This window comes from Dipodomys spectabilis, unplaced genomic scaffold, assembly GCF_019054845.1.
Source record: "Dipodomys spectabilis isolate Male_0828 unplaced genomic scaffold, ASM1905484v1 ptg000039l, whole genome shotgun sequence".
NCBI lineage: Eukaryota > Metazoa > Chordata > Mammalia > Rodentia > Heteromyidae > Dipodomys > Dipodomys spectabilis.
In genome coordinates this window covers 1,584,928-1,605,541 of record NW_024870716.1, presented here as the reverse complement: position 1 = coordinate 1,605,541, position 20,614 = coordinate 1,584,928, and the positions used below count along the sequence as shown (strand labels likewise).

General features: G+C 46.0%; 1 protein-coding gene across 2 annotated transcripts; it reads right to left on the bottom strand.

Annotated features, from left to right (window-relative positions):
• Positions 1–807: 807 nt before the first annotated feature.
• Ddx23 (DEAD-box helicase 23) lies at positions 808–20,017 on the bottom strand. Of its 2 annotated transcripts, XM_042677595.1 has the most exons (18): positions 19,934–20,013; positions 15,341–15,418; positions 14,625–14,833; positions 13,274–13,384; positions 9,132–9,225; positions 8,959–9,024; positions 8,306–8,444; positions 7,914–8,047; positions 7,643–7,755; positions 7,261–7,404; positions 6,944–7,169; positions 6,495–6,640; positions 5,367–5,544; positions 4,399–4,641; positions 3,876–4,027; positions 3,218–3,326; positions 2,348–2,522; positions 808–1,731 (listed from the first exon to the last, which is right to left on the bottom strand). In XM_042677595.1, the coding sequence occupies exons 3-18, from the start codon at positions 14,831–14,833 to the stop codon at positions 1,508–1,510; spliced, it is 2,463 nt and encodes an 820-aa protein (XP_042533529.1). In that variant the 5' UTR covers positions 15,341–15,418; positions 19,934–20,013; the 3' UTR covers positions 808–1,507. The 2 variants fall into 2 exon arrangements, with proteins under 2 accessions (XP_042533529.1, XP_042533530.1); XM_042677596.1 differs by lacking the exon at positions 15,341–15,418 and having other exon boundaries at positions 19,934–20,017.
• Positions 20,018–20,614: the final 597 nt, after the last annotated feature.

Here is a 20,614-nt window from a genome sequence, read left to right as displayed (position 1 = left end):
GATCCTCAGATCTCAGCTTCCTGAGTAGCTAGGATTACAGTCATGAGCCACCAGCATCTGGTCCCTTTCTTATTCTATACAAAGCTTTCCTAGGTATCCAGGCCAGAGCCATAAATTACATGAGGTGAGAACAGGGGAGAAATTACAATTCTGTTGCCATGCTTTGCACCTCCCCTCAGGTGCCAACTACAGATTTAAGACTATTAACTGAGACCCTAGGGGCTGGGAAGGTGGCTCAGTGGTAGAGTGCTTGCCTTGCATGCATGAGGCCCTGGGTTCGATTCCTCAGTACCACATAAGCAAAAAGAAAAAAGCCAGAAGTGGCGCTGTGGCTCATCTTGTAGAGTGCTAGCCTTGAGCTGAAGAGCTGAGGGACAGTGCCCAGGCACAGAGTTCAGACCCCATGACCGACACAAAAGAAAAGAAAAAAACCAGACCCTAAACCATTTTTTTTTTGTCTGTTGTGAGGCTTGAACTCAGGTCCTAGGCGCTGTCCCTAAGCTCTTTTGCTCAAGGCTAGGACTCTACCACTTTGAGCCACCATGCCACTTCCAGTTTTCTGCTGGTTAATTGGAGGTAAGAGTCTCATGTACTTTACTGCCCAATCTAGCTTTGGACCCCAATCCTCAGATCTCAGCCTCCTGAGTAGCTAGTACAGGCATGAGCCACTAGTGCCTAGCTTTAAACTTTCCTCGCAATGTAACTCATTTTCCCAGCTAACCCACCATGCCCAACACTGTCCCCTCCTGTTCTCTGTGGTGCCTGGGAAAACCTGGAAGGTGAGTTCAGCTAGAACTAGATACAACCTTAATGTTCATGTATTTATTCTCAGAACATACAAACTTATCTTTTCAGAGAATAGAAAACCAAAATTTCACTCAGTGACTTAAAGATGGACACAGCCAGCTCACTGTCCCCGAATCTACTAAAAAAAAAAAGGAAGAAAAAAAAAGAAAATCCCTTGAGGGAGGGATGCCTAGAGTGCACAGCACCCCTTGGCACGTGCACAGTTCTAAAAGCTCTCAAATTGTTTTATACTCCAAATGGGAAAACAGCTGTCAAAAAGACAGAGTCCAAGGTCCACAATCTTCCTGGTGCTGGATGCCCTGGTCATCTCCAGCAATGAGGTTCCTGCACTGTACATGGTTATGCATCGGTTTTGTGGCCAGGCCTTGGGGGTGGGAGTGGGGGGAGGAGGCATAGTGTCAACCAGCTACCCCATTACCCGGCAGGCAAGAGCTAATGGCCCAGTACCATTCCAAGGCCCCTAGAAAAGGCAAAAATGAGCCAAAATTTGATAAACTGGCTCTCCTTGCCTTCGGAACTTCCTGTCCTTTTGCAGCCTCACGTTCAGGCCTCTAGACCTGAGTAAGAGTCTAGGCCAGGGAGTGTTTCCTTCACTCCCATAGCCCAGGAATGAGAACCTGGAAAGGGGTGTGAAGATCCTGAAGAACAGGCTCCAGGCAGCTTCAGAGCATGCCCATAAACCCAATAGAAGAGTTCTATGTCAAGCAAAGATGGTCTCTTCCCGACGCTTCTTGGTGAGGATGGTGCCCGGTTTATGCTGGGCATCAGGATGGTTGGCTAGCTCTGGGGGGCAAGAAGACACTGGGCTCTCCAGGATGGCTTGCTTCAGTTCGTAGAACACAGCTGAGTCCTCCTTGGTAAGGAAGGTGATGGCCACCCCACTCTTGCCTGCTCGTCCAGTGCGGCCAATGCGGTGGATATAATCTAGGGAGCAGGAGGAACATCACTCGAGACCAGACCAGATACCCTGGTAACTACCGTCTAATGTGTCCACCCATACAGGCATCTTCCTCCTACCGTACCTCCACAGGCAGGAAATGCATCTGTCACAAAACTTTCCACTGCTGGCTGCCTGCCCTCCCCACTTTCCTACTAACTGTAAGTGTCTCCTAGCTCCATTTTCTCCACACCTCTGCAGACAGAGTGTCACCCCATATGGTGGGAGAATAAATGCAGTGGAGCTGAAAGTTAGGAGCGCTTCAGGTCGGGACAAGCATCCAGAGATGACAGCTATGCACTCTTTTTTTTGGGTCTGGTCGTGGGGCCTGAACTCTGGGCCTGGGCGCTGTCCCTCAGCTCTTCAGCTCAAGGGTAGCGCTCTACCACTTGAGCCACAGCGCCACTTCCGGCTTTTTTCTTTTTGCTTATGTGGTGCTGAGGAATCGAACCCAGGGCCTCATGCATGCAAGGCAAGCGCTCTACCACTGAGCCACCTTCCCAGCCCCAGCTATGCACTCTTGGTGCAGCACTCCAGTCTGAGTGGGAGGAGGTGAGGAGTCTCTTTTCACCCTGGATTGAAACTGACTTCCCCTGCACTTACCTTCAATATTTTTGGCCATGTCATAGTTGACAACCATAGATACATCTTGGATATCAATACCACGACCAGCCACATCTGTAGCCACCAAAATATCCTTGGCCCCAGCCTTGAGGTTGGACAGTGCAAACTCTCGCTGTTCCTGGCCTTTTCCACCATGCAGGGTACAAGCATTGTACTGTTGGAAGAATGGTGAAGAGAGCAATGGGATCACAGGCCAACACAGAAGAGAGGAAATGTGGATATGGAGGAAGGGTTGGGGAGGGAAATAGGTTAGAGAAAGGCAAGAAGGCAAGAGAAAGAACAAGTGCAAATGAAAGAGAGAGAGTGCAGGTAAGCTGAAGCAAGGGATGGGAAAGAAGAAGGTGGGGTCAAGGACAGACAGGGTTAAGGTTAAAAGTACATCAGTCTGGTAGGTGTAGAATCAGACAGAAACAGAAAACAGGGAGCGATTAGGACGAAAAACAAAGATCAAACACTAAGAAAACCAAAGAGTTGAATGATGAAGACAGCTATTCCTCTGAAGCACTAGTAGGACACTAATTATCAACATACTCCCTCCTGACCCCACAATCCCCTCTCTCAAATATTCACACAAACACAAACAGGTCTACCTACTCTAGCCCATACCCTCAGATCCTGCCTGGATTTGTCTCAAAAGCTTCCCCCTGGTGGCACCCACCCACAGTTTGACTGCATTGCTGGATAGAAGGGAGTGTGAGCATCAATTTTCCTTAGCCTCTCAAGCCACCCTTTTCCCTTTGGCCCTAACTTGCTGGTACTGAAAGGGAACAGGTGAGAATTGAAAGCAAATGCCCAGGAGGCATCTTCAGAAAGTAATATTACTGAGACCAGACTCCCCACCAAACATACCCCCATCTTCTCCAGGGACTTGGCCAACACATCACAACCCTTCTTCTGGTTGACAAAAATGATGATAGGTGGATCAAAGCCTTGTTCCAAGATTGCCAGCAGCTTTTTCCTGGAAAGAAGAGAAAAATAAGATGTAGAGTACTTCCTACTCCAGCCTTGACCTATGAACACCAATGCCAAGGGGCTTCAATGCTGTGACATGCTGAAGAAAAAACTGAAGCTCTTGGGCTGGGAAGGTGGCTCAGTGGTAGAGCGCTTGCCTTGCATGCATGAGGCCCTGGGTTCGATTCCTCAGCACCACATAAGCAAAAAGAATAAAAGCTGGAAGTGGCACTGTGGCTCAAGTGGTAGAGTGCTAGCCTTGAGCTGAAGAGCTGAGGGACAGCGCCCAGGCCCAGAGTTCAGGCCCCACGACCAGACTCAAAAAAAAAAAAAAAACAAAAAAAACTGAAGCTCTTCAAAGCAGAGCAATCAAGTAATCACCCCCAGACTGGTGGTATGGTTTAAGTGCCAGAATGCCAGACATAAGGGGGGGGGGGGGGGGCAAGAAGCACAGGCCCTGGGTTCAAATCCCAGTACTTCTATAAAAACAAAACTAAGTTCTCAACATCCTGTTATCTCTCCACCAAAGATTTCCCCAACGCAGCTGTGCCAGTACCTCTTTTCTGACTCTGACATGAGGAAGACCTTCTGTTCCACACGTTCATGGGGCTTGCCTGCAGAGCCAATGTATACCACGGCGGGTCGTCGAAGATAGCTCCTGGCTAGACGCTCCACTGCTGGGGGCATGGTGGCTGTGAACATGACTGTCTATGGAAACAGGAGGGTCAGCCTTGGGCCCAGACAGATATAACCACATAGCCCACTGTCACCCAGGTGGGGAAGCCCAGGTTAAAGAACCTACAAGTCTTGCAGGAAGTCTGATAGCTGTCATGTTAGGAACTACTGTTTTCTACCTTCCCATCTTTCCTCACTACCTGTTCACCAAGGCACATTACATAGGATGTCAGGAAGGGCGAAAAGCTAAATGGTCCCACATTAGAATATCAGAGGGCTGCACCTAGGCACACCTCATTATTCTGGAAACATATATCCAGGTCCATCCTAAGCAGGACGGGACTGAGAGTAGGTTTAGAAACTTGCCCAATGTTCCCTAAACCCAAGTAAGGAAGGAAACTTACTTGGCGATACTTATGTTTTCCTGACTCAAAGTTGGCCAACATTTTCTCAGGGTCCTCAGCTTCATCTGTGTCTGGCTTCTGGTTGCTGACAGGCATGTGCTCCAGAATCTTCTGGACATCTGGCTCAAAGCCCATGTCAATCATCCTGTCTGCCTCATCCAGAACCACATAGGTACAGCGGCTCAGCACCAGGTAGCGATTCTCCAGCACATCAATGAGACGTCCCGGGGTGGCAATCACAATCTGGGAAACAGTGTAATCATATGGCACTCCTTTCCTTTCTCTGCTGTGAGCCACAGGCAACAGAACTCAATGCTAAGAAACTTGGACCCCAACTTCCAGTTAGGTTTGGTAGTAAAAGCTCATGAGAACTGACATGAAATCACTTGTTGCTGCCTTAGATTGTTCTTTTTTAGGAATAAATGGGGTTTCTGCAGAATACCTAGGGGTTCAGCAGGAAGCAAGGACAGATGGAAGGAAAACTAAGAAATACTATGGAAGAGACTGCATAAAGGAATGACACTGCAGTCTACACGAGACTTTATTCCTACAGAAGACCTCTAGAAGGATCTGTTCATCTGTCTTTGGAAGAAGGTAACATAAAGTCAATGACATGATCTGGGAGAATAACAGAAGCACAGGCTTTGCATAGGAACCATTCCTTCTCCCATATGGCCCATTGCCAGCAGAGTGGGATTTCAGGCAAGTTATTATCCCAAGCATCAACTTCATTTAAAATTGTGATACGGCTTCCTACTCTTACAGGGAGAATGAGAAAATGAGCATGTGAATATGTGTGCAAATACATGGACAATATATAATATTATCCTTAGTACATAGTCTCAATGATTAATATACAAACCTAGCCCTTTCTTCATTTTACTGCATATCCAGTCTAGAAACTTGAAACAAATCCCCAATACACAGCCTCTCCCAACATCAGGTGGTTGCTGGCTAGGAAAACAAACCTCACAACCCATTCGGAGTCTGAAGCCTTGGTCTTCTCTGGAGATGCCACCAATGACAGCCACAGTGCGGATGCCTAGTGGCTTCCCAAACTTGATGGTCTCTTCCTCAATCTGCTGAGCCAGCTCACGGGTGGGAGCCAGGATGATGGCATAAGGGCCCTGATCTGACTCTTCGATCCTGTGGTAAATGGAGTATTCCACAGCTTCATGAGCTTTCTTATTTAACCACAAACAGGAGCAAGACAAAGGACACTCTTAGGGTAGCTATGAGACTAGACAGGCTGGTGGGAGAAGGCTGTAGTGATCCCACATAAAAATCAGGCACTGGCTAGGTACCAGTGGCTCAGGCCTGTAATTCTAGCTACTCAGGAGGCTGAAATCTGAGGATTGTGCTCCAAAGCCAGCCCAAGCAGGAAAGTCCATGAGACTCACCTCCAATTAACCAGCAAAAAAGCCAGAAATGGAGCTGTGACTCAAATGGCAGAGTGTTAGCCATGGAAAAAAAAAAACTCAGGGGTAGCACATAGGCCCTGCATGCAAGCCAGACTGGCATCAAAAATAAAAATAAAGTAAAAAAAAAACAAAACAGAGACTCCCAGATAAAATTTGTAAGGAATGGTGTTTGAGAATCAGTATGATTCCCATTCTCATGATCCGATTATTCCACAATATCCAACACAGAATAAAGAAGGGAATTTTTTTTTTTTTTGGTCAGTTGTGGGGCTTGCACCATGGACCTGGGTGCTGTCCCTCAGCTCTTCAGTTCAAGATTAGCACTCTACCACTTGAGCCACAGCGCCACTTCTGGTTTTCTGGTGGTTATTTTGGAGATTAGTCTTACAGACTTTACTGCCCGGGCTGGATTTGAACCACGATCCTCAGATCTCAGCCTCCTGAATAGCCAGGATTACAGGCTTGAGCCACTGGCTCACGGTTAAGAAGGGAACTTTTGATGACAATCTTAAAAATAAAAATGAGCCTCAGGAGTAGAATATTTGTCTATCACTAGCATCGAAAACAAAAAACAAACAAAACATAAAAACCCAAAAGCCCACTAAACATTCATTTGCCATTGTTTATCTTTCCTACCCAACCAAACCCACCCCAACTAATGCCAGCTGACTCTACCTGTCAATTTTGGGGAGCGTGGTGATCCAGACCAGCAATGGAATAAGGAAGGCTGCTGTCTTGCCACTGCCAGTCTCAGCCACACCAATGATGTCACGATTCTGTAGACCAATGGGAATCGCCTGACGCTGGATAGGGGTTGGTTCCTATGGTAATCAAGAAAAAGGGTAATGGATAAAGAGAGGATTACACCACCTGGGCTACTACTACCGTGGGCATATATGCCAGTGGGATGTACTTCAGAGGACAAGAGTAGTTCACAGGAAAGGAGGCCCAAAAAGGAACACCATTCCTACAAGCCAAGACTTCCACCAGAAAGCAATCGCATGGTCAGCTGGATGCTCATGGACAGAGAAGGTACCAAACAGTCGTCAAAGAACAAGGTTGTGTATTCCTAAACTTGAATGTAGGAATGGACAGCTCTCTAGAGCCAATCTCCCTTTCCTTACCTTGTAGCCACACTTATCGATGACCTCCAGGATGTGTGGGGGCAGAGAAGAGTCTTTCCAGGATCGGATGGGATTGGGAATCTTCCCACCTTTGGTGGTGATGCTATAGTCCTCACGGAAGATCCGCCAATCCCTGTCTGTCATCTCATCTAACTTCTTCTGGGACCAATGGCGATCATCCCAGCGCTGCTTGGCTTCCTTCTTACGAAGCTTACGGAGTCTTGCTCTGGAGCAATAGATACCAGAATCAAATAGAATCAGGATCTTCTGGTAGAGACTCTGTGCCCTGCCCAACCAGCCCTAGCCCAATGACTCACTCTTCTTGCTCCTTTTCTTCCAGGGTTCTCCTCTTCTCCATTAGGTCTCCATAGAAACGTGACTGCTCTCGTTTCTGCTGCTTTAGGTCAATGCCAGCAATGAAGCCTCGTCCTAACAACTGCACCTGGTGCCGTTCCTTGTACCTGAGATTGAGTCAGAGGAGGAAAAGATGTAGTTACAACAGCAGGAGGGAAAGGCAGACAGCCAACATATCAGTTCTCCTCCCTGGCCAACATCTTTCTGTTTTCTTAGAACTGGTTGAATACTAGTTTACTAATTTCCCCATCCCAGCTAACTTTACTTTTCCTATTCTGTGGTCACTAACGCCGCCTAGGCCTGCTTAGTGTCAAAGCCCCAGCCTGCAGGCCAAGAGCCACTCACAAGGGATTATAGTCGATGGAAGTATCCTCAGATGCATCCCACTCAAAGACAAACTTGCGGTCATTGAGATGCCTCGTTCGGCGCCGCTTTTTGATGCCACCCAGGTAACGCTCCTGACCAGGAAGAAAGCACAAAGCCCATGAACCTTTAGGCCAAGATCTCACATGCAGAGGTTCGAATGGCCAAATAATGGAGCTTCTTTTGTGTAGGGGGATGGGGGAGGGGAAGTAGAGTGGTAGAAACAGGGATAAGATGGAGCCAAGGCCTGCACCTTAATGGCATGCAGTTCCTTGCTCTTATCCTTCTCTTCACGGATCTTCTGCCGCCCTTCCTCATCCTCATTTCCATTGGTCTCCCGCTCCATCCTCTCCCTGCGTTCTCGACGCTCCCGCTCCTGAGGATCTTCTGCAGATCAAACAAAGAAAAGCTGCAGAAGAGCTCAAGAGAAGAAAAAGGAAAAGCAACGGAGGGAAACCCAGACAACAGGGCCCAGTGAAAAACACAGAGGTAGATTTATGATAATGGGGAGATCTAACATGTTTTTCTCATACACTTCCACCCCCCTTCCCTTGTCCCAATTGTGGGGTAAGCAGCTTTCTCTCTCTCTAAAGGTGATACTATAATTCTATCCCACTTCTTTGACACACGGTAGAAAAGACGAACCAAGCATCTTCCTGCCCAAGTCTTGGAACTGTTTCCTTTTCTTCCTCTCTTCCTCCAGCATCCTCTGCCGCTCCTCTACCTCCTGCTGTCGCCGCTTTAGAGCTTCAGCTTCCCGCTCTGCTTTGGAGAGGAACTTGGGCTATAAAACAGATGGGAATTGTTAACAAAGGGTATGAGAGCCGGGAACAATGACATCACTGCTAGAGAGACCACAGGGAGCCACAGAAATATAGAAAAACATTTTCTCAGGCATTAAACCTGTTGAGAAAAACACAAATAGCAGGCCTAGAACTGGGTTACATGATGTCCCCACTCCCATATTACCTAACCCCTACTACTTCAAGATGTGACTGTACTTGGAGGCAGGGCCTTTATAAAAATAAGCCTATTTAGGCTGATATAAATGAAGTCTTTATAAGAAATCTGGACACACAGAGACGTAAGAAAACCCAAAAAGATGATGTTAAGAGAGTAAAAAGGTATCTATGAGCCAGGCCAAGCCCCTGAAAAGAAATAACCCTAGGGGTATCTTGATTTTGGACTTTAACTTCCAGAGCTATAAGAAAATAAATTTCTGTTGCTGAGACCCTCCAGTTTATGGTTATTTTGTTATGGAAGCCAGAACCCATTAACTCAGACCACCAAGTTCTTACCTTAGCCTCAGCTTCTTCCTCAGCCTTTTTCTTGGCCAGCAGTTCCTCCAAGGATAATGGCTGGGCCTGAAGACAACATAGGAGTTCAGTTCATAGAGATTCTCTCCCTGTGTATCAACAAAGCAGGGTTCAAGCTGAAGAAGATGGTGGAAAAAAAAAATCCCATTCTTTACCTTAGGCTTTTTATCACCATGTTCATCCTCTTCATCCTTCTTAGAGTCTCTGTCCTTCCGAGATTTAAAATCTTTTCCTCGACCAGGAGATAAGCTTTAGGGAAAAATAACAGAAAGGTCCTCCTCATTGTCTTACCCCAGTCCTGGAAAAGGTTCAGGCTGAGCCCCCTAAAGAGGATGGAAGTTTTCCTATGACTCAGTAATACTGGCCCATGGTAATCCATCATGCATGTCCTGAAGTCTCTAAGCCTTCTGCCTACTCAGAAAACTAATTATGGCCCATCTTGGCCCCATTTTACTTGGACCTCCTTTTCTGACTAACCACCATCCTCTTCTGGGAAGGAGCCTTCACTACAAACATTGAAAATTCCAAGCCGGGTAACCAGTAGCTCACACCAGCAATCCTAACTACTCAGGAGGCTGAGATCTGATTATCTCAGTTCAAAGCTAGCCCAGAGAAGGAAAGTCCTTATGATTCTTATCTCCAATTAAGCACTAAAATGTGAAAATAACCAGGTGCCAGTGGCTCATGCTACTCAGGAGGTTGAGATCTGAGGATCACAGTTCAAATACAGCTCAGGCAGAAAAGTCCATGAGACTCTTACCTCTGATAAACTACTCAGAAAAAGCTGGAAGCTGGGCTTTGGCTCAAGTGGTAGAGTGCCAGCCTTGAGCACAGAGGCTCAGGGATAGTGCTCAGGCCATGAATTCAAGCCTCAGGACTGGTGTTTAAAAAAAAAAAAAAAATTAAAACACTTGAAGTAGAACTGTGGTAGAGCCTAGTCTTGAGCAAAGAGTTCAGGGACAGCACCTAGTCCCAGAGTTTAAGCTCTAGGATGGGTAGAAGAAACAAACAAACCAAAAAGATTAAAAAAAAAAAAAAAAGTCAGCCAGGCACCAGTCTCTATAATCCTAGCTACTCAGGAGGCTAAGATCTGAGGATCATGGTTCAAAGCCAGCACAGGCAGAATAGTCCCCATGAGACTCCTGTTTGTTTGTTTTGTCGGTCATGGGTCTTGAACTCTGGGCATGGGCACTGTTTCTTAGCTCTTAGCTCAAGGTGAGACCCTACCACTTGAACAAGCGTCACTTCCGGTTTTCTGGTCGTTAATTGGAGATAAAGTGTCTCATGGACTTTCCTGCCCAGGCTGATTTTGAACCACAAACCTCAGATCTCAGCCTCCTGAATAGCTAGGATTAAAGGTGTGGGCCAACTGCTCCAGGCTTCCTTGAGACTCTTATCTCCAATTAACCACTCAAAAACTGGAGTGGCACTGTGGCTCAAATGGGAGAGCACTACTCTGAGGGACAGTGTTTAAGCCCTGAGTTCAAGCCCCACAACTGACAAAAAAATTTTTTCAAATAGCAGTCTGTGCACTGAAAAACAAAAATCCCTAATTTTATAATATTCAATGGATTGTGCCTAGGTCAAAGAGATAGTGTTATTTATTCCTCTCATCATCAGTTCTTTCTACCAGTACAGTAATCCTTTTCCCATGCCTGTAGTTTGCTTAATCTATGAGCAGTCTCAAAGAATCCTACTGAGGTTCTGTTATGAGCATTCTGCACTTGCCTTGACTTCTAACCTACCCATTCAGAACCTGATAAGAATCTCATAGAAGTTTTCATAGGGAAGAGATTAAGATACTGGGCATTAAGCTCATTAAATAACTACATGCTGTATACCCTGGAAAGAAACTGAATGATATAATGAAGCTATCATATGTCTTGTAGACTGGTAATTTTTCCAAATTAATTTCTAGGCTGGAGATGCAGCTCAGCAGTAGAGCACTTGATTAACACGTGTAAGCCCCTGGCACTGCCAAAATAAAAAGTCAAATTAATTTCTAAGGTCCAAGAACAAGCTGCAAATGATGGAATGTTAATAGCACTGAAATACATTGCATCTATGTATGAAGACAGCATAAAAAAAATCTCACTACCTTAAGTTTTGTTTTTTTTTTCCCCCCAATTATGGGGCCTGAACTCTGGGCCTGGGAGCTGTCCCTCAGCTCTTCAGCTCAAAGTTAGAATTCTTGAGCCACAGTGCCACTTGCAGCTTTTTCTGCTTATGTGATGCTGAGGAATCAAAACCCAGAGCCTCATGCATGCAAGACAAGCACTCTACCACTGAGCCACCTTCCCAGCCCTACCTTAAGTTTTAGTACAGATTATTCTAACTGCCTCTATACCTCTCTTTGCTACACAAAGAAAACTACATTCTTCTTCTTTTTTTGTTGGTCATGGGGCTTGAACTCTGGGCCTGGGCGCTGTCCCTCAGCTCTTCAGCTCAAGGCGAGCGCTCTACCACTTGAGCTACAGCGCCACTTCCGGTTTTCTAGTGGTTTATTGGAGATAGGAGTCTCATGGTCTTTCCTGCCCAGGCTGGCTTTGAACCATGATTCTCAGATCTCAGCCTCCTGAGTAGCTAGGATTACAGGCGTGAGCCACCAGCACCCGACTACATTCTTCTTCTTAAAGCAAACAAAAATATTCTCTGTGTGAAAAAGAAAACTCAAGTGGAAGCTGTTAAACAAAACAGGGATGGAAATCAGTAAAAGATAAAGCAATAGAAAGGATCATTATGATTAAAATATATGCATGTGCAAAATACCATGGTGAAATACTAAACGCTTAAAAAAAAAAAAAAGATGAGTAAAGCAAATGAAAACAGAGTAACACTTGAAGAAGGCAGAAGGGAGCCAGTTGCTAGTGGCTCACACCTGTAATCCTAGCTACTCAGGAAGTCAAAATCCATCAGAGTTGAAGTCATCTTGGCAAAAAAAAAAAAGTGAAGTCTAGGGCTGGAAAGGTGGCTTACTAATAGGTAGAATGCTTGCCTTGCATGCATGAGGCCCTGGGTTCCATTCCTCAGCACCACATAAGCAGAAAAAAAAGCCAGAAGTGGAGCTATGGCTCAAGTGGTAGAGCACTAGCCTTGAGCATCTGAGGGACAGCAGCCAGCCCTAGAGTTCAGGCCCCACGACCAAAAAGAAAAGTCTAAAACTCCATCTCCAAAATAACCAGCAAAGAGTCAGGCTGAAAGCAACACACACACACACACACACACACACACACACCCAAGCACACACACACACAACACACCCAAGCACACACACACACACACACACACACACACACACACACACACACACACACACACACACACACACACACACACACACACACACACACACACACACACACACACACCCAAGTGGGAGAAGGTGAGGTTGATTGGGAAATGCTACAATAAAACACCCTTGTACAACTAATAGTTTGTTACTAGTTATTTTGTTACTTTACTAATCACACACACACACACACACACACACACACACACACACACACACACACACACACACACACACACACACACACACACACACACACACACACACACACACACACACACACACACACACACACCCAAGTGGGAGAAGGTGAGGTTGATTGGGAAATGCTACAATAAAACACCCTTGTACAACTAATAGTTTGTTACTAGTTATTTTGTTACTTTACTAATCATTATGCTTTATCTTAAGAAGACAAGTACCAGGTTCTGGTGGCTTGCATGCCCATAATTCTAGCTATTTAGGAGGCTCAGAGCTGAGGGTCAAGGAGGGTTCAAAGTCAACATGGGCAGACTCTATCTCCAATTAACTAGCAAAATACATCACTAGAGGCATGGCTCAACTGGTAGAACACCAGTTGTGAGGGAAAAAAAAGCTGAGCAGTAACATGAAATAAAGTCCTGAGTTCAAGCCCTGATACCAGCACAGAAAAAACAAAGAAAAGACATGCTAAAGAAGACAGTTATACATTAAGTGCCTGTAAGACATACCAAGAGAAATTAATTTTCCTATGAAGCTAAGTTAGCTGATCCAGAAATGGGAGCATCCTCCAAAACCCTCTCATTCTTTTTTTTTTTGCCAGTCTTGGGTCTTGAACTCAGGGCCTGGGCACTGTCCCTAAGCTTTTTTTGCTCAAGGCTAGCACTCTGTCACTTGAGCCATAGAGCCACTTCTGGCTTTTTCTGTGTAGGTGGTGCTGAGGAATGGAACCCAGGGCTTCATGCATGCTAAGCAGGCACTCTACCACTGAGTCACCTTCCCAGCCCCCCACTCTCATTCTTCAAATACCTGGATCGCTTCCGGTCCTTGTCCCGTCTATGTCCATCTTTGTCTCGATCTCTGTCCTTCTTATTCCGATCCCGTTCTTTATCTCGTTCACGTTCTTTGTGCCTCCGATCTCTACAAGACAGTAAATTGAAGTAATCACTTAGGAGCTGAGCACCAGTGGCTTAGGCCTATAATCCTAGCTACTTGAGAGGCTGAGATCTGGAGGACTGATGTTTGAAGCCAACTCAAACAAAAGTCCACAAATCCCCATCTCCAAAAAACATCCAGGAAAAGTCAAACTAGAAGCATGGCCCAAGTGGTAGGGTACCAGTTGAGCAAGCAAGCTAAGTCCCACTACTGGCAAAAAAAAAAAAAGAAAAAAAGAAAAAGCCAGGCGCTGGTGGCTCACGCCTGTAATCCTAGCTACTGAGGAGGCTGAGATCGGAGGATCTCAGTTCAAAGCCAGCCTGGGCAGGAAAGTCCATGAGACTCTTATCTCCAATAAACCATTACAAAACCGGAAGTGGCACTGCTGCTCAAGCGGTAGAGGTAGAGCTCTCGCCTTGAGCTGAAGAGCGCAGGGACAGCGCCCAAGCCCAGAGTTCAAGCCCCACGACCGCCAAAAAAAAAGACAGAGAAAGAGATAAACTGTTATTACTGAGTATCTTACTTTCTCTGCAGCCCTGTTCTTTTCTCCCTGAAGTAATGTTTTACAAATCAGAGAACATATTTTCCAGGGAAATAACAAGGAATTCTAAGATCACACAGATGAGATATGTACTACTAAGTACTGAAGTAACAGACCATGGACTATGTAAATAGCTGAACTATCTTTATTATCTGAACCTTGAACATGCAAGTTCCCTCTAAACTTAAGAACTAGGTCATTAAGCAAGACTTGGTGGTGTAAGACTATAATCCCTGCAATTGACAGGGTAAGACAGGAGGATTTAAAGTTTGATACTGGCCTGGGCTACATAGAGAGACGGTATCTCTCAAGAAAGAAAGTCTGGGTCCCTAAATCAAACTGCAAATACTTCTTACAGGTTGCATTGGGACAGGGGTAGATTCACGTATGAAAAGCACACATAAGAAAGAGTTTGGGAGGCTGGGAAGGTGGCTCAGTGGTAGAGTGCTTGCCTTGCATGCCTCAGGCCCTGGGATCGATTCCTCAACACCACATAAGCAAAAAGAAAAAGCCGGAGGTAGCACTATGGCTCAAGTGGTAGAGCGCTAGCCTTGAGCTGAAGGGCTGAGGGACAGCGCCCAGGCCCAGAGTTCAGGCCCATGACCGGACCCAAAAAAAAAAAAAAAGGAAGAGTTTGAACTGTGCTTTCCCTTCTCATGCAAGCGATATACACAATCACTTTACCTTTCTGTAGACTTGGAACGAGACCGGGAACGGGAACGGCTACCTCCTCGACGTCTATCCCTTGAACGATGCCGCTTCCTATCTTTAGATGGGGAAGACTTCCGGTCCCTGTCCCTATCCCGCTCTCTGTCAGGAGTACGCGATCGCTTCCTTTCCTCTTTGGAGGGTGATGCATCTCGGTCCTTTTTGTCAGCCAGCTCTCCTGCCATCTATTGTAATAGTACTTATTACTGAGAGCAGGGGGTGACACTATCCAAAATGAAATGCACTCTTTATCTTATATAAACTATAACTTAACTTATATAACTGTAACCCCTCTGTATATTACCTTTAAGATAATAATTTTTTTTAAAAGAGAACTTATTAGGCTGGAAAGGTGGCTTAGTGATAGAGTGCACTCTACCACTTGAGCCACAGCGCCACTTCCGGCTTTTTCTGCTTGTAAGGTGCTGAGGAGTTGAATCCAGGGCCTCGTGCATGCAAGGCAAGCACTCTACCACTCTACCACATTTCCAGCCCAGGAGTTCCTTTCTTAGGAGTCTATCAGATATGCTAGCCCGTCAGGACCAGTCAACATAAACTCATCTAAAGGAAATCATTATCTCTCAAGAGAGAAAATGCTCAACTTTGAAATTTGGATTATAATCAACACACACACAAAAAAATGTGAATTTAAAAGGACAAACATACTTTTACCCAGATTAAAAGAACTGTACCTCTAGTTAAGCAATGGGAGAAACTTGATGAAGGGGACACAGGACGCCATGCACATTTTTTCACGACTTTCTGGAAATCTAGAATTATTTCAAAATAAAACATTAAACAACAAACTTACCAAAATTTAAAGAATTCTTGACTCACATTCCCTACTTATATTTTCACAGTCTTGATGGTCTATATTACCTTGTCTCATAAAGAGTTTGAGTAAAAGTTTGATCCTGTTCCTTCCTACTTGGGCAACAATGAACACCTTACCATACTGTCAATGGTTCCTTGGACTAGGAAACTAATTCAGCCAGGATTTCTGCCTATACTCCACGTTCTCCATCCTCATCATCCTTATGACCTGAGATACATTTCTCAGACTTTTTTTTTTCACCGAATAGTTCAATTGGAATCAGGGCTTCAGGTTTTGTTTTTTTTTTTGTCGGTCATGGGGCTTGAACTCTGGGCTTGGGTGTTATCCCTCAGCGCTTCAGCTCAAGGCGAGCCCTCAATGCTTGAGCCGCAGCGCCACTTCTGGTCTACTAGTGGTTTATTGGAGATAAGAGTCTCACAGACTTTCCTGCCCAGGCTGGCTTTGAACTGCGATCCTCAGATCTCAGCCTCCTGAGTAGCTAAGATTACAGGCATGAGCCACCAGTGCCTGGGTAAGTGCTTTAGCTTTTAATCCCTCTTCCAATGTGCTTAAGAAAATGGCAAGGGGCTGAGAATATAGCTCAGTGGTAGAGTGCTTTTCTAGCATGCCTGAAGCCTTGGGTTCAATTCCTCAGTACCACATACACAGAAAAAGCTGGAAGTGGTGCTGTAATTCAAGTGGTAGAGTGCTAGCCTTGAGTACAGAGAGGCTTAGGGACAGTGCCCAGGCTCTGAGTTCAAGCCCCAGGACTGGCCAAAAAAAGGGGGGGGGGTGTGGAATGGCAGGGCACCAATAGATCATGTCTGTCAGACTAGCTACATAGGAGGCTGAAATCTCGAGGATGAAAGTTCAGTCAGTGCAGGTAGCAAAGTTCACTAGACTCTATGTCCAAAATAACACAAAAGCAGGCTGGAGGCATGGCTCAAGTGGTAGACCACCAGCTTCATAAGCTCAAAGCCCCAGTTCAAATCCTATATTCACTGAGTACCTACGGTGCCAGAAATTATTTGTATACAGGATATACAATAATAAGCAAACTGAATTCATAATCCTAAATTCTAGTATAGCCAAGAATTTCAAATAGTATGAATATTAACAAAAAGAATAAAATAAGCCAGGTGCCAGTGGCTCACATCTGTAATCCTAGATACTAAGGAGGCTGAGATCTGAGGATCGCGGTTCAAAGCCTGCCTGGGCAGGAAATTCCGTGAGATTCTCATCTCCAGTTAACCACCCTAAAACTGGAAGTGGCGCTGTGGCTCTAGTGGTAGAGTACTTGCTTTGAGCTGAATAGCTCCTCACGTATAATTACCCTAGCTACTCTGAAGGCTGAGATATGAAGATCATGGTTTGAAGCCAGCAGGGGCTGAAAAGTCCCTGTGAGACTCTTCAATTAACCACCAGAAAACTGGAAGTGGCAATGTAGTAGAGTGCTAGCCTTGAGCAAAAGAACTTAGGCATAGCCAGGCGCCAGTGGCTTATGCCTGTAATCCTAGCTACTGAGGAGGCTGAGAGCTGAGGTTTGCAGTCCAAAGCCAGGCTTGGCAGGGATGTCGGTGAGATTCTCATCTCAAATTAACCACCAGAAAACCGGAAGTGATGCTGTGGCTCAAGGGGTATACCATGCGCACCTTGAGCTAGGGACAGTGCCTAGGCCCAGAGTTCGAGACCCACGACCCAACAAAAAAAATAAAAAGAACTCATGGACAGTGCCCAGGCCCAGAGTTCAAAAGCTCCATGACAAAAAAGAATAGAGTGATATGACAGGGAGGGACATAAACAAGAGACAGCTGGCTCAGGGAAGAATTCTTAAGTTGACATTTAAGCTGAGATTTAAATGAAGTGAGAGAAAGAGGCATGCAAAGATCAGAGAAAATAACATATTAAATACAGCAGACAGAAAGTAATAAACACTGGAGCAAGAACTAACTTAGCATGTCTGGCAGTTAAAAAAAGAATTTGTTAGCTGGATGCTGGTGGCTCACACCTGTAATCCTAGCTACTGAGGAGGCTGAGATCTGAGGACTGAAGTTCGAAGCCAGCCCAGGCAGGAAAGTCTATGAAACTTTTTTTGGGGGGGTCCGGTCATGGGGCCTGAACTCTGGGCCTGGGTGCTGTCCCTCAGCTCTTCAGCTCAAGGCTAGCGCTCTACCACTTGAGCCACAGCACCACTTCCGGCTTTTTTCTTTTTGCTTATGTGGTGCTGAGGAATCGAACCCAGGGCCTCAGGCATGCAAGGCAAGCACTCTACCACTGAGCCAACTTCCCAGCCCTCTGTGAAACTCTTTATCTCTAATTAATCACATAAAAAGCTAGAAGTAGAGTTGCGGTTCAAGTGGTAGAGCTCTAGCCCTGAGCAAAAGGAGATCAGGGACAGTGCCCAGGCTGAGTTCAAGCCCCAGGACTGGCCAAAACAAAAAACTTGTGAGTCAAGGTCCAATGGCTCACACCTGTGACCCTACCTATTTGGGAAGCAGAGCTCTGAGGATCTCTGTTCAATGCCAACCTGGGATGAGACCCTTACCTTCAATTAACCATTAAAAAGCCAGAGGTGGAGTTGTGGCTAAAGTAGTAGAATGTTAGTCTTGAGCAAAAGAACTCAGGGCCATTGCCCAGGCCCTAAGTTCAAGCTAAGGACTAGAACAAAAAAAGAAAACAGAACTTGTATGTGGTTTTATGAAACTGCCCATAGGGTAGCTGACAAAATATGCATTCAACAGGGTAGGAAAGAGTCAGATCATGAAAATATGTAATAAGGCTGGGAAGGTAGTTCTGTGGTAAGAGTGCGGGGCCTTGCATGCATGAAACCCTGGGTTCAATTCCTCAGCACCACATAAACAGAAAAAGCCAGAAGTGGTGCTGTAGCTCAAGTGATAGAGCACTTGCCTTGAGCTAAAGATCTGAGGGACAGCACCCAGGCCCAGAGTTCAAGCCTCACAACTGACAAAAAGAAAATATGTTACAGGCCAGGGCAAAGGCATCTGAATTAAACTTAACTGCAATGGGAACCTTAAAATGGGCTTTAAACCGGGTGCAAGGAGATCCAATTTTACATTATGAAGTAAGAACTACATAGTTTTAAAATATAAAAACACTAAGAATGCTATTACAATAGTCAACTATCATCAATATCCATCTGCAGCTACAGATCAACTCACCAAAGATCAAAATTATGTCCCCTCCCCCCCCCCAAAAAAAATTCTTTCTACACTGAAGATGTACAGACTTTTTTCTTTCCTGTGACTTGAACTCAGTGCCTGGTCACTGTCCCTGAACCTCTTTGTGCTCAGGGCTAGCATTCTACCACTTGAACCACAGAGCCACTTCCATCTTTTTCTGAGTAGTGTATTGGAGATAAGAGCCTCACAGGTGTCTCTCTAGGTGTCTCCTTGTGTGTGTGTCTGTCTCTCTCTCTGGGTCTGTCTCTGGGACTGCCAACCCCTCCCACCACCTCCAACCCACCCCCGCAAAAAAAAAAAGTAAATACAGATGACTTATTTTTTTGTTGTTAGTAGGACTTGAACTCTGAGCCTGGGCACTGTCCCTCAGCTCTTCAGCTCAAGGCGAGCGCTTTACCACTTGAGCCACAGTGCCACTTCGTTTTCTAGTGATTTATTGGAGATAAGAGTCTCATGGCCTTTCTGGCCCCGGCTGGCTTTGAACTGCGATCCTCAGATCTCAGCCTCCTGAGGAGTGAGGATTACAGGCTTGAGCCACCTGCGCCGGGCGATGACTTTTCATCCAGATAACCATGCTGACTCTCGCCACGGTTTCCAGCAGCCTTCAATTCCTCTGTTCTTGCAGAGCAGAGACAAATTCTTTCTATTTAATAAAGTATTTATTGATGCAAGGCTGTTGGAGCTATGAAAGGAAATCCTGTCCACAAGAAGCTTTGGGAACAAAAGAAAAAAAAGAAAAAAAGCAGGAGCAAAGGTGAAGACTCAGTAGCAGTTTCTCTTCATGTGTAGAAGGGCAATAGGGAAGGCTCCACAGAGGAAAAGTGGTTCTCAGGACTTCACAAACAGGAAGGGAGAATTGGAAGATGTGGTCATCAAGGACACCGAAGAAAAGTAATTTCCGGGAAAATAAATAATACCAGGAAGCACAGAAGGGAAAGCTTGGGCTGGTCCTGGGAAGAATCTATAGAGTTCCAATGTGGCTAGAGCAAGGGCTACTCGAAACAAGAGTAAGGTCAGACTGGAAGTGGTCCAGGTCTGGACCCTTTACATCATCCAGGGACTTGGCCTGTGCCTGGCCGTACACATTTCCCCCGGGGCCCGCGCCCGCGCCCCTGCACTCCAGCCCGCCACAGCTCCTCGGGCTCGCGCCTCTCCCCACTCAGTGGCGTTCTTCCCTGCCTCGTTCCGGAGTCAGAGGCTACAGAACCATGCTCCCCACACTCGCCCCCTCTGCAAGATCGTGGAAATCGTCCCCACCGCCCGGGACTCACCACCACCCTTGAGCCTGAACCGCTTAACGCGGCCTCAACGTCGTCCAGCAGTCGCCATCTTTCTCGCTTCCTGGTCGCCGAGGTGCACCTTGGCCGCGCGGCAAGTCGGGAAAACGAGTTCCTGAGGTTGTGCGGCGAAGGCCAACTGTAAACACCTAGAACTACCAATCCCAGAATGCATGGCGCGCGGGACAAGCCGGGCCCTGGGGTCTGCTGGGTAGTGTGGTTCTTAGGAAGGTTGAAGTCCGCGGTAGAAAAAGTTTTCCTCTGGGCGGGCTTTCCGGCAGATGGTTTTCTAGGCACTCTGTCTTCCTGTAATCTGCTGGTCTTCACGAAATTGCAGATAATGGACTGTCCTTGTCCCAGGTAGCTTACAACGGAGGGCGCGGCGGGAGAGGGGACAGAAACTGAGTTTAAGGGCATCCTTAGATAATTAGACAATATATATTAATCAGAAACTATATAACAATAGTTACAGCTGCAATAACAGCAACAAAAATTGTTTTCACAAACATTCTGTGAGATAGATTATTAGCCCCATTTTACAGCTAGAGGAACTAGAGATTAGCTTGTAAGAGTAGCCTCATATTTCACAATACAGGTTGGACAGTTGTACTTTGTGTGGTAGAAAACGTTGTAGCACCCTGCTTCGGGGTCCAGTTATTATAACAACTCACACTG